Raw genomic sequence first — 13,620 nt, 5'->3', positions numbered from 1 at the left:
TTGTACAAAAACAAGCCACCTTCTAATAAGTTACATCTTTTTTTGTTTGTTTGTTTTGTTTTTCTCCGGTACATGGAACTGAACTCACGACCTTGAGCTTGCCAGGCAGGCGCTTTGCCACTGAGCTAAATCCCCAGCCCCTAATAAGTTACATCTTGCTAGCAGTTCAGATGATGATTTTAAAATCATAAATTAAATTACATGTGTATTGTCAATGCTTTTTCCAATACCAAGGAAATGTCTTCCCTTATTAATAATTTGAATAATCACAGGAAGTAATACAATGCCCTATATTTAGCTCATGGACTTCACCACTATGACTAGGGCGGCAGTGGTCTATGATTAATCTATGCTAACTTGATTTCATGGTTGAAATGGTAGAAGTCAGAGCTACTTAAATTCATAAAATATGAAAAGAATTTACAACATAAACCCTAAGTATCTTCTATGCTGATCAATGTCTTTTGTCTTTAATAATTTAAACTTTATATATGTTGCTATAAAAGTTAATCATATGATAATATTTACATTAGTAGAGCTCATATGAGATACAATGACAAATTTCAGTTTGTTTCAATTTTAATCAACAGTGTGATGCAGCTTTTTAGAAGACAGTGTATATTATCTTTAGTCATTATGTGCAAAATAATGATTTTTAGAAAAAGAAGTGCATAGTCTTAATAGTTAAAATAACAGGACTAGTATGTCCAGTTTGCAATAAAATAACTTATATGAGATATAGAAAAACTTAAAAATTTCCAAAAAAATATTCTGAAAATATCATTTGAAGAGTGGTTGAAAGAACTGAAGTTAATTTAGTGAGCAAAGATATAATCCATTTAATACACTATAATTATCATCAATGTTTAGCATATTCTTGTATTTTTTAGTTTTATTTGTTTATTAGTATGTGTTTGCAGTACATAGTGTTCCCATTTCTCGCATGGAGTTTGTCCACATAACAAGTCTTTTTTTTTTTTTTTTTTTTTTACTGAGATGAGACATTTACAATTCTTAATCCCTTTTTTCATCCCCTTTCCTTCCTCTCTTTTCCCCTTCCTTCTATCTCTTGATACCCTTCCCATTTGAGAAAGAGCCATCTCCCTAGTTGATACTATCATATATTTTGCTCTTTATTTATACTTTGGGTTTCTCATACAAAAGAAATAATGCAACATTTAAACTTGTGTGCCTCATTGACTTCACATTATGGCATCAAGGTGCAACCATTTTCTTACAAACAACTAACAGTTATCTCTGCTTATGGCAGAGTAACACTCCACTGTATATAAACACCACATTTTCTTTATTGATTCATTTGTTGATGTATATGTAGGCCATGTCCAAGATTTAGGTACTATGAATTATGCATATATAGTATGGATATGTCACTGTAATATGATGTCTTTCATTGGGCTCTTTTTATTCTCTTTATCTAAAAACTGATATAATACAAACTGCTAAAAACATATGAAAACATACCTTATTTCACAACAAAGGTGTTACCAATAGGTACAAACTGGAATGAAAGTAGTTACCTTAATACATGTTACTTAATTACAATCAGATATGTTAGCGCCCAACCAGTATGCATTCACTGGGAAGATGATGTTCAAGGACATAGTACAGGATGGGAGAGGGTTACATCATCTTTGACATCTCTTCCAATTATAATATTTCATAAAGTGGAAGTGCTAACATGAAATTGTATTACTATAGACAATCCTATGTTCAAATCTCAGCTCTAACTCACACTTGCTATGTGACTACAGAAAAATACTTTCACTTTGTATCTGATAAGATGTAAATATTTTCTCTTATAAAAATTAAATAGAATTATGTTTGCAAGGTGTTTAGCACTTTCTTGCTGTTTGTAAGAACTTAGTAAATGTTATAATTGATTTTTTCCATTGTAAACCATTGTGTTTTTCTCTGAAATATCTTCCACTTGCCCAACAGTTTCACTTCCAAAAGAGCAATAGTAGTGGATTTATCTCTGTATCTATTTCTTGTAGCTCCTTTCTACATTAATACCCATCAAAGCAGATAAATTCAGGATATTTTTACTGAATATCAACTTAACAATCACCATCTTTCCATCGTCTCCAAATAAAGATCAAACCAATCTTTCTACCTTTGAAAGATTTTTGTAATCTCAAAACAGAGTATATTTTATATCACAACAAATGTTCCACGCTTTGGCTAATCCACAAAAAAACATTCAGAAGGCTCTCAGTTTTGTCTCTTCTTTCAGCTCTTCTAATTCTCCAACCATTCTATCCTGTGAAATACTACTTAACATTTAAAGAGCAGCTATAAAACATTTAACAAGGCCACTTCTTATGTACCCATGAATACATTTCTCAAATTTATGTTTACTACTTATTTAATTTTCTATTGTCATGAATTATTGACTGTATTTCTTTTACACTAGACTGTAAATTCAATATAGTGCCTACCACTGTCTAGCATATAGAAACTCTCAATAAATGAGTTAAATGGAATTTATGAAAGTCATTTAGAGATGAGTTATTGGCAACTCAATTTATAAAACCAAAGACATTGCTCTGAGTTTAAATGAGAAAGAAAGTAGTGTGTACCACCTTTAATATTCTAGGACATGCTAAACATAAGGGAACTTGTCACCATCAGGCCTACGACTATTGGAATGGGGGCAGGTAGAGATGTATAAATTATCATGTGAATCACTATGTGCCCTGGCGGGTGTTATGGTTGATACACTGTGTCAACTTAAGGAGTCTAGAGGCTTAGCTAAGTGACTCAGCAGTTCTTCATCTTTGGGTGGAAAGGACATGCCCTTACGACTCTGGGATGTTGTTCATTATGTCAATCTGAGAAGTTCAGAAGGTTAACTAAGTGACTGGGCAGGGCCAGGATCCTTATTTTGTATACATCCTGAGCCTGTGCAAGAGGAGGGCATGGAGATTGTGTGAGTGCTAGATACCCTCTGGGTGGGGGTAGCCTGCTTACAATATAAGGGAAGGAAAGAGGCTTGTCCGCTGTTTTGCTCTTAGTTTTTACTGTTTTCTGCTGCCATGAACTGTTGCCCTTTGCCATGTGCCAACCTGCCTTGGAGCCAGCTGATTATGGGCTAAAACCTCCATAAACTGTGAGCTAAATAAATCTTTCCTTCCTTAATTCTGGGTGTCAGGTATTTTGTCTCAGCAATGTGAGAAAAGTAACCGAGACACTGGGAGAGGACAAATAGAAGATTCTAAGTTTTTAAAAATCAAGGATTACAACATAGATGTAGCTCTTCTTGTTCCCACAAAATTACATGAAGTTTCTTTACATTATAGGAATAAAGGCTGCTGAGAATACTGAATATTAACCTTTCAGTGTTCTCAGAGGTTGATGAGATCATAGCTTAACTGTTTTCTGTAGAATTATATTGAGTCACTTGTGTTAATATCTCATAAAGCTAATGCCCAGAACTACTAGCCGTCTATGAAGATTGGCTGGTATAATGTTATATTTACATCATAAAAATTCAAATGTACTCCAGGTAAAAGGTGTAGGAGTATACTGTAAGTACAACAATGACTTCCTGACAGAATCATGTCTCCATATTTTCAACTCTTGGGAAAAGAAACAGAGTTTTCCTTTATATCCATTTTTTCCTAATATTCAATATTTCACATAGCCATGATTTTTTTGTTTTGTTGACTATGGGTTAGAAACTAGAATGTACCAGAAATTTTTAGGGTTCAAGAGTGATTCATATAACTAAAATTCAGAGTTTCAAAACACATGCAAAGATCTTTAACAAAATACTAGCAAACTGAATTGAATAGCACATTAAAAAGATCTCTTATTTAAAAAGATCACTCACAGTCAAGTGGAATTCATCCTAGAAATGCAAGGATGGTTCAATACATGTAAATCAATAAATGTGATAACCACCTCAACAGAATAAAGGGCAACTACATATAATCTTCTTAATAGATGCAGAAAAGGCATTTGATAAAATTCAATATAATTTTACTTCTTCTAAAATAAAAATGCTGAGCAACTTAGGAATAGGAGGAACATACCTCAACAAAATAAACGCTGTGTAACAAATCAGTAGTTGGCATTATACTGAATGGGGGATAAGCTAAGAGCTTTCTAAGATCTGGACCCAGAATGCCCATTTTCACCATTTTAATCAATATAGTCCTGGAAGTTCTAGCCAAAGAAATCAAGGGAAAAATAAATAAGGGCATACACATCAGAAATAAAAAGAAATCAAATTGTCTCTGTTAAAAGATAGCATGATCTGATAAACTAAATTATGCACCAAAACACTATTAAAACTAATACATAAATCCACAGGAATTCAAGATACAAAATCACTAAGTAGATGCATTACTTAAGGTTTGGACATTTTTATTTCCATTAGGTCTGGCTTATATTAAGTGCCATGATGTAATAACACAATGGTACAATTTGGAAAATTTTAACCTGGAGGCTGAAGAAAAGCACCTGAGAGATGTTACTATAAACACACAAGCAGCTCCTAAGGAGGGAAACAAGGAGAGATATGACTTTTATTTCTTCTAAAAATTAAAAAAATAAAGTTTTGGGGACCATTGAGAACATATATATTATACAGCTCACCTTGGATCTGTGTATAGACTAGTCTGGAAATAAAATTTATATTTGAAGTTTTATGCAAAATATTAAAGTGTTATAATATGTGGAGGCAACACTTGCAATACTTCTTTAAAAAAATTATATTTGGAAAAATGCGAGTAATAAACATGTAAGGTACTGAAATTATTAAAATGGAAAAGTAGCTGTGATTAAAAAAGGAAAGAATCAAAATAGACATTTATCAAAAGAAAACATAAGAATGACCAACAAGTATATGAAAAATGTTCAAAATCAATAATAATCAGAGAAATGCAAATCTAAGTAACAATTTTTTATTACTTCATACCTGTAGGCATGGATTTAATAAAAAAAGCAAATATTGGTGACAATGTGAGAGAAAGAAACCCTTTATGCTACTGGTGGGAATCTAAATTAGTATAATAGAGCCAACATGCAAAAGAGTGTAGTGGTTCTTCAAAAATGTAAAAAACAAGACTCAGTATGATCCAGCACATGTAAGTGAGATCATAAAGCATTTGTCTCTCTGTGTCTGGTTAATTTCAGTCAGTATAACACCGTGTTTCAGGGCCATCTCTATTATCACAAATGGCAATATTTCTTTTTTAAAGGCTGAATAGTATTCCATTGTGTACATACAATGCATCTTTTTATCCACTTGTGAGATGAGGGATTATTCTGTTTCTATTTCATGACTATCATGAATAGTGTTGCAGTAAACATAGCAGTGCAGAAACCTCTTTGACGTACAGTTTTAATTTCCAGAGTGAAAGTGAAAAGCTCATCTTGCAGATTAAAATTTAATATACTCATTGAGAGCTGACACAGAAATCATGAAAAGCCTGAAATCATGCTCCCATGTCCACTAAATGAGAGAAAACCCAGGAATCTGGTACAACTATGAATATAAGTGGGTATTCTCTACCATACTGGGGCATGAAGTGCATAGAAGTAAAGGAAAGAAAAGAATAAACATTTAAATGATTATCTCAAGCAGCAGCCTAAGCTAAGAAGCACAGCAGCAAGCAGCATAGGCTAACAATAATTGAAGCAATTTTTCTGAAAAAAGAAAGAAAAAGTTTTTCTAAGGAAATGATATTAAGTCTCTATAGCCTAGAGAGGTATAAGTTTTCTAAGAGAGATTCTCGCATATTGATTTCTGTAATTATTCTGCAGTATGCTGGTCACAGTAAATAAGCCAATAACTTAGAAAAATTATTTACCCAGCTCCAAACAGAAAAGCATTAGATTAATAATAGTATTTTCCTAGGCTCAAATTTAGAGAACTCATGACTGAGTATTTTCTCAAGCAAAGAGACACAACCCCCCTGGTATAATTAACTGGGCTATATGACAAGTTTTTAGAATTCATAGGGGACAGGCAACTAAAGCTAGAGTCCATTCCTCTGCTTTTCCTACAGCTAAAAGTCTGGAGAAACTGCGATTTTGATGACCAGAAGCCTGAGAATAAATAAGAATGGATAAAGTAAGTTGCATTTCCCAAAATATAATAAAAACAACTTGACTAGTCCTAGCCAAATAAAAGACAGATATTTCTTTTGGATATAGTAACAGGTTATTGTATCTAATAACACAGTGTACTTTTTCTCTCTTTTTAAAATTAACTTTATTTCACTGAAATTCTATACAAGATAATTTTATTAACAGCACAGTAAGACACATTTTTATTCTATTCTGGGTAAGGAGAATTGTCATGGTTTAGATTGGGCTAGTTGGATTTCCGTAATTACTCTGTCATCAAATTTGCTATGTTGGCTGATTGGGTGCCAAATACACTTGTTATTTTTAACCCCTGTAAACCACGTGACTAAAAATTCTGAAAAAATTCTTATTTTTTTGGGCATGACTAATTAACTGAGAAATCTTGTGAGCACAATTATCACACTTGTACTGAGATTTTCCATAGAAGGGGCTCAGGACTGACATTTCTAAAGCTTTGCCTGTACTAAGTCAGAAAGTTATTCTTTTAGAGATCCTTGAAGAATTCACCAAAATTAAACTTAAGGGGTTTTAACTATAAAATTCAAATTAGGTTAAATTAAATTTAATTCAGATTTTGAAATATAGGTAGTTCCTGGGAGGTGTTAAAGAGACCTGGAAGAGGTAAATGAATGCAGATAAGATGGGATGCATGCAACTTCCCTTGATATATTTCATAATTACACAATAAGAAATGCATCAAGGATGTGATAGTAGGTAGGAAATAGTCTATGCTCTGGAAGTGCGGCAGTGAGCTTCAGGTACCAAGGGGACCTACATAGGGATCTCAGTCCTGTATATTTTGAACCAAAGAAAGTAAAACGAACAAGTGAAAAAATGGTCTAAATATTGAATTGCACAAAAACTCAACACTTGCATGTGTCTTTATATCTTAAAATAGTAGTCTGGCTCGTGAATTAAAAGACAAAAGAAGACACAAGTTATGTAAAAGAGTGGGACAGGAAAGGGACTTTTCTGAGCTAGGTTAGACTCCAAACTAGAAACTATAGGCATGATACTGCTATTTTTAAAGATGTTTTGTATATGTTAAGAAAGGAGGTTGGTAATCACTTTTGGAAAATGTCATTTTCATTATAAGTGAGTCCTGAGACTTTGTCAATTGTATGGAAGAAGAGAAGTAAGATAATAAGGTTGGTATTAATAGATATGTAGATTCATACTATTCATTGTTTTCATCTTTGTCTCTATGCTACATGTGAAATAAAATTCTACATGGAAATGTTGTGTAAAAAGGCGAGAATAATAAGAAATGCCTTGGGGCTGGGGATTTAGCTCAGCGGCACAGCCCCTGCCTGGCAAGCAAAAGGTCGTGAGTTCCATTCCCAGTACTGGAAAAAAAACCTAAAAACAAAACAAACAAACAAAAAAAGAAATGTCTCAAAACTACAGCAAGTGAACATAGTGACAAATGGACTAAAATGAACATTAATTCACACCTTGTAATAGTAACTGATTTTGATCTAATAAAACATTTTCACTTCTGCTTACAGGAATATTTTTCTCTCTAACATTTTCTTCAGGGCAATACTGACATCTTTATTCCTCAAGCTGTAGATCAGAGGGTTCAGCATGGGGACGACAATGGTATAAAACACAGAGGACACTTTTCCTTGATCCATAGAGCTGTCTGATGAGGGCTGCAGGTACATGAAGGCAGCAGAACCAAAGAACACAGCTACAGCTGAGACGTGGGAGCTGCAAGTGCTGAAGGCTTTGGATCTGCCTGTAGTGGAGCGAATGCGGAGGATGCTAGCTATGATGAACATGTAGGAGGTAAGGATGGTGAGGCTTGGGGCAAAGATATTAAATGTACCAAAGCACAGAATCAACAATTCATTGATATAAGTACTAGAGCAAGAGAGTTTTAGGAGGGGAGGAAGATCACAAAAATAATGGTTGATCACATTCAACTTGCAGAAGTGAACCCTAACCATGCAGCCTGTATGAGCTGATGCACAAACCACCCCTATTATATACACCCCTAAAATCAGGGAAAAGCATGCCTGATGAGACATAATGACATTGTAAAGCAAGGGGCTACAGATGGCAACATAGCGGTCATAAGCCATGGCAGCCAACATGTGACACTCTGAGATAGCAAAAATGAGGAAGAAGTAGAGTTGAGTCATGCACCCAGGGTAGGAGATGACATTCTTCTCTGTCACGAAGTTCACCAGCATCTTGGGGGTAATGACAGTGGAATGGCAGAGGTCAATGAAGGACAGACTGCTGAGGAGATAGTACATGGGGGTGTGCAGGTGAGAACAGAGCCTGATCAGGGTGATCATGCCCAGGTTCCCCACCACTGTGAACACGTAGATTCCCAGGAAGCAAAGGAAGAGGGGCAGCTCAAGCTCTGTTTTCTCAGTTAAGCCAGTGAGGATAAATTCAGTGACTGTGGAATGGTTTTCTGTTGCCATGTTCTCTGCAGTTTCTGGAGGGGAGAAAGGAGAAAAAGATAGGTTGTTGGAGGCACTACATTATTCTTTTCCATTTACATAGAATTCTCCGTATTTCTAATTAAGTATTTCATTTGTCTCTACATGATTATTTAACATGGCTGATTTACATGAATAAGTTTGCCCCAGTTTAATATTTATAAAGCCTTGTTTTTTCATTATTTTTTCTTTAATGCTGAGCTTGAAGTCAAGGTCTTTTCATGGAACTACATCTCCAAACCTCTCTTCCTTCCTTCCCTTCCCTCCTTCCGTCCCTCCCTCCCTCCTTCCTTCCTTCTTTCCTCATTTCCTCTCTTTCTTTCTTTCTTTCTTTCTTTCTTTCTTTCTTTCTTTCTTTCTCTCTTTCTCTCTTTCTCTCTTTCTTTTTTTCTGTCTTGAGGTAGGGCTTTCTAAGTTGCTTAGGCTGGCCTCCAACTTGCGATACTCCTGCCTCAGCCTCCTGAGTAGCTGGGATTGCAGATATGTGTTATGACACTTAAGTTATTTTAGTGATGTTTATAATCACGTAGCTCTTTTGAAACGTCTCTGCCTTATTTTAAGCTGTTTTGAAGTGCCTCTTTTTCTACTGCCTTCTAGTCAATATTTCTAAGTTGAGACTCATGAATTTAAATATTCAGAGAAGTCAAAATCAAAGAGTAAATCTGATGTTAGCAACAACCTAAGGAAGAACAAGCCCTTCTTATGCAAAGTAACATTTAATAAACTGAATTTAATTTCTTACAGAGACAGATGGATAATATTTTCAGACATTTCAACATACCAGAAAATCTATTGTTCATATAATCCTCAGATTTTCAAATATTATTAAAGTGCAATGACATCTATAACAGCCTGTGTACAATCGACTGGATGGGTTGCCCCGCAATTGGCCCAGCTTGTGGTCATGAGATCAGTGGTTGAGGGAAGTAGAATCAGCAGTGGTTACATGGCCAGGCCTTAAGTGAAAGTGCCTATGTTCATATTCAGACCCTCCCGTGTACTAAAGGACACCCTTGGACTTGTAAATTAATATGTTTTTAACTTCACAACTGTATGTGAGAAATAAAAGTGCAACCTATTTCACAGTAAAATTTGCAGAGACTCAACAATGAGATAATGACATGTCGCTGTGTTTTTACTTATTAACATTCTATCAATTAGAAAGTAAGTTATGGTGACCCATTCAAATTATAGAAAGGAACATTTCAATTTCTGATCTGATATCTTTTATGAAAAGAGGCATTACAAGTAAAAACATATAGTAGAGAAACACAGCATTATGTATCTTATCATCTAGTGTCTTAAATTGTGAAAAGAAACTTAATCATGGTGTATTCCAAGTAAAATCACAAATGCATTGGAATTGAATTATTAAAAATGTGAAGTATACAACAAATTTAAGAAGTTATACCTTTTATTGTACAACAAAATAAACCTAAATTCATAGACATGAGCAAAAAGGCTAAAATGAAAATATCTGGAAGAAAATACTAACATGACATAGTAGTATGACATGATGGAGCAGGTTAAGATTTCTTAGAAAGGACGTATCCACACACATAAAGTACTAATAAACACAAAGCAAAACAAACACATAATAATAAAAGTATAGAATTTATACTTGAGTAAAATTAAGAATTATTTTTCAAGAGGCATCAAGAAAATGAAATGCAAACCAAAGGCAAAACTATATATTGAAAAAAGGACGGTCTTCAAACTGTATAAAATATATCCATAAATGGTAGTATAATGATAAAAATTTTAATAAGCAAAATACCAAAAATATTAATTTGCTTTTAAAATAGGCAAAATATGTGAGAAATAGTCAATAAATACTGTCATATTCAACAGTGAAGTAAACAAGTTATCTCTGCACACTTGTACTGGAATCGGTTTTTAAAGAAAAACAAAACCTCTGACAATGCAAATATTGGTGAGAATGGACTGGAGTTACCCAAAGCTTGTGGAGAGTATAAGATTGTCCAACCACTTTGGTGAACAGATTGGCAATTTACTATAAATTTAAACAGATATTTACTATATAATCCAACAAGTTTGTGCCTCTGCATTCACCCAAAAGAAATGTAAATACTTGTGCATATGGAGACTTATACAAAAATGTGCATGGCAGCTTTATACATAATTACTCAGAATTGGAAGCCATTCCAATGCTCACCCATAGATGAACAGATGAATGAGTTGTAGTATTGTATAGAATAGAATACCAGTCAGTATTTTATTTTATTTTATTTTATTTTTGGTTTTTCTCCGGTACCAGGAACCGAACTCACGACCTTGCGCTTGCCAGGCAAGCGCTTTTGCCGCTGAGCTAAATCCCCAGCCCACCAGTCAGTATTTTAAAAGGAGCAAATCACAAATGCATACACTAACATAAATATCAAAAACATTAATTTTTTGCAATAGATTGTAAAAACATTTTCTTTAAATATTTGGAAATATTGACTAGTGCAGTGATCTAGAAATGTGGTTTTCTTTCTGTAAGAATTTTTAGCAATGGATTGAATCTTTTAATAGATTTCAAGAACCTGGTCTCCTTTTATCCCCATTAAAATTTCAGCATACTTATCACTTTTTAAGTGATAAAGTGATTTGCATTAGAATATTGTAATGATTTATTACATATAATAAACCATGTAGTAATTTCTGTCTTTTTATTCAAAGTCATGCTTGTTTTTGTCCTTTTGCTCATGCAGTAAGTTATCCAATTTCATTGATCAATCTATATAAACTAACTTTTGGTTAATTTGAGTTTATGATATATATTTGTTTGCTATTTAGATTGTGTTGAATAACTTTGTTTTATTCACTATACTTTGAAATAAATTTCTGTTCTCTTTCTAACTTTTCTGAAGTTGAAGCTTGAACCAATATTTTGACTTGTACTTTGATATGCATATGTAAATTACAAATTTCTCTCTAATCCCTACATTAGCTGCGTGTATCTCACAAATGTTAACAATCAAATTTACAATAATGCTTAGTTTAAAATATTTTATAATTTGTGCTTCATGTTATTATTGTCCTATGGATTATGTAGAAGTACCTTGTTAACTACAAATGTTGGGCTTCTTTTTCCTCTTCTCTATATAATTTTAGCTATTACTTTTTAAATATCATCATTTTACTGTAGTCAATAAACATCTGTTGAAATTTCTAAATTATTACAAATTATAAAGGAAGTTTCCTTTAAAATAAAGCATACAATTAGAAATTTCTAGTGCATCTTTTTTAGCTTTTTCTGTATATTTAAATTTTAAAAACCCACAAAACAACAGTGAAGACAAAATCAAAACAACGCCAAAACAAAACAATGATGCATGACCTCAAGACAAAAATGATAGAAATTTACAATGGTTGCTATATTACACTGTTATCTTCAAGGAAGTTGCTCAGTCCACTAGACATAAGAATGTAAGATTGATCAAACAAGCAAAGACAGTAACAAGTAAAATAAATAAATAAATAAAACATTGGAAATGATGCAGAGCTTCACTATACAATGTGGTAGGATTCAACAATGGTTCTTATACTGCATATTGTTTTCAGATCAGTCATTCTGATAACCAAATTCAAGCATGCAAATTTGGTCAAGAAAAAAGAAAATTTTAAGCATTGACTATTCCTCTCAATAAACTACAGAGTGCATCTTAAAGAATATCTTATGTGTTTTTACAGGTTTATGTGGCATATCGATTTCAACTATGTCTCATTTATTGATTTTGTTGTTTAAAAGTATCATAGGCATAGCAACTTTTTGGCCACTGTTCTAGTATATATTGAGTGAGATGCTGTAATAACATCACTAGAATTTCTGATTTTTTTCCTTTAGTTTTACAAATATAAACCAAACCTTTTTTAGTTATGGAATGGTTCCCTTCATTTAGTAATGCACCTTGCTTTAAACCTCTTTTTCCTAATGTAAGTACATCACGATAATATTTTTATTAGTGTTTCCAAATCTTATTATTTTCTATCTACTTTCATTTGATGAATCTATACCTTTACATTAAAATGTACTTTGAATGAAGCTTCAAATGAAATAAAATTAAATATATTATCACATAATATAGCAACAACTACTTATAAAGTGCCTATGATCAAATTTTGTAAAATTAATGTCAGTTTTACGCACTAAATTTTTAAAAATAATCCTGAGAGAAAGCAAAGAAATGTTTAATAAGGGAAGAGATTTATCATATTCAGATTTGACCACTCAACGTTGTAAAAATTTATGGATAGACTCAATATAATCCAATTTATGAATATTAAATATGAACATAACAATTATTTTAAGAACACCAGTAAAGTAAGGGACCATTTCACTAACTCTGATCATCGCTTAGGATTTATAGAAAATATTATCTTAATCTGATATTGGAGTAAAGATACTGCATCTTCAAATTTTGTAAGTCATAGACTTCAGAAACACCAGGTAAGTATAGTAATGTGTAACCCTTCATACTCTAAACCCCTTTCTCCTTGAATCTATCTTAGTACCTATGTGCAGTATAAGTAGGTAGTTTATTTATTTATTTATTTATTTTGGTTTTGGTTTTTCTCCGGTACTGGGAACCGAACTCACCACCTTGCACTTGCCAGGCAGGCGCTTTGCCTCTGAGCTAAATCCCCAGCCCCTAAGTAGGTACTTTAGTTTCTAGAATCCAAATTGTCTCAAAGCAGGAACTTTCACATTAAACCAACGTTTGAGTCACTCAGTGTCCGTCTGCTGTGGACACAACTCATTTCATTCCAGTTGGTGGCACAGACTCTTCTATTTTGACTGTGGATAGGATAAAGTAACATGGGCCGGTTGCCTTGCAATCCTATATAGAATACGTTTGAACATGGAGTATCTATTAACTCGAGGATTTTGTAGTACGGTTAATCATTGGAATCACCTAGAGAGAATATAGTATTAATGAAAATGATGAGCGCAAGACTATAAACATGTTTATAATGGAAAACAAAATTACTGCATTACCTTCCTATGCTCTTAATCCTGTCCCCAAGAGACAAATTAATCTCA

At 33.3% G+C, this 13,620-nt stretch overlaps 1 protein-coding gene across 2 annotated transcripts; it reads right to left on the bottom strand.

Annotated features, from left to right (window-relative positions):
* Window positions 1-6,485: 6,485 nt before the first annotated feature.
* LOC102004463 (olfactory receptor 8G1-like) lies at window positions 6,486-8,573 on the bottom strand. 2 transcript variants are annotated; one of them, XM_013510986.1, is made up of 2 exons: window positions 7,645-8,555; window positions 6,486-6,519 (listed from the first exon to the last, which is right to left on the bottom strand). In XM_013510986.1, exons 1-2 carry the CDS (start codon window positions 8,553-8,555, stop codon window positions 6,486-6,488), a joined length of 945 nt encoding a protein of 314 aa, XP_013366440.1. The 2 variants fall into 2 exon arrangements, with proteins under 2 accessions (XP_013366440.1, XP_005378469.1); XM_005378412.1 differs by lacking the exon at window positions 6,486-6,519 and having other exon boundaries at window positions 7,620-8,573.
* Between the last annotated feature and the right edge of the window lie 5,047 nt (window positions 8,574-13,620).

Source organism: Chinchilla lanigera, unplaced genomic scaffold, assembly GCF_000276665.1.
Source record: "Chinchilla lanigera isolate Chin_1 unplaced genomic scaffold, ChiLan1.0 scaffold00011, whole genome shotgun sequence".
NCBI lineage: Eukaryota > Metazoa > Chordata > Mammalia > Rodentia > Chinchillidae > Chinchilla > Chinchilla lanigera.
This window is presented reverse-complemented; position numbering and strand designations above follow the sequence as displayed.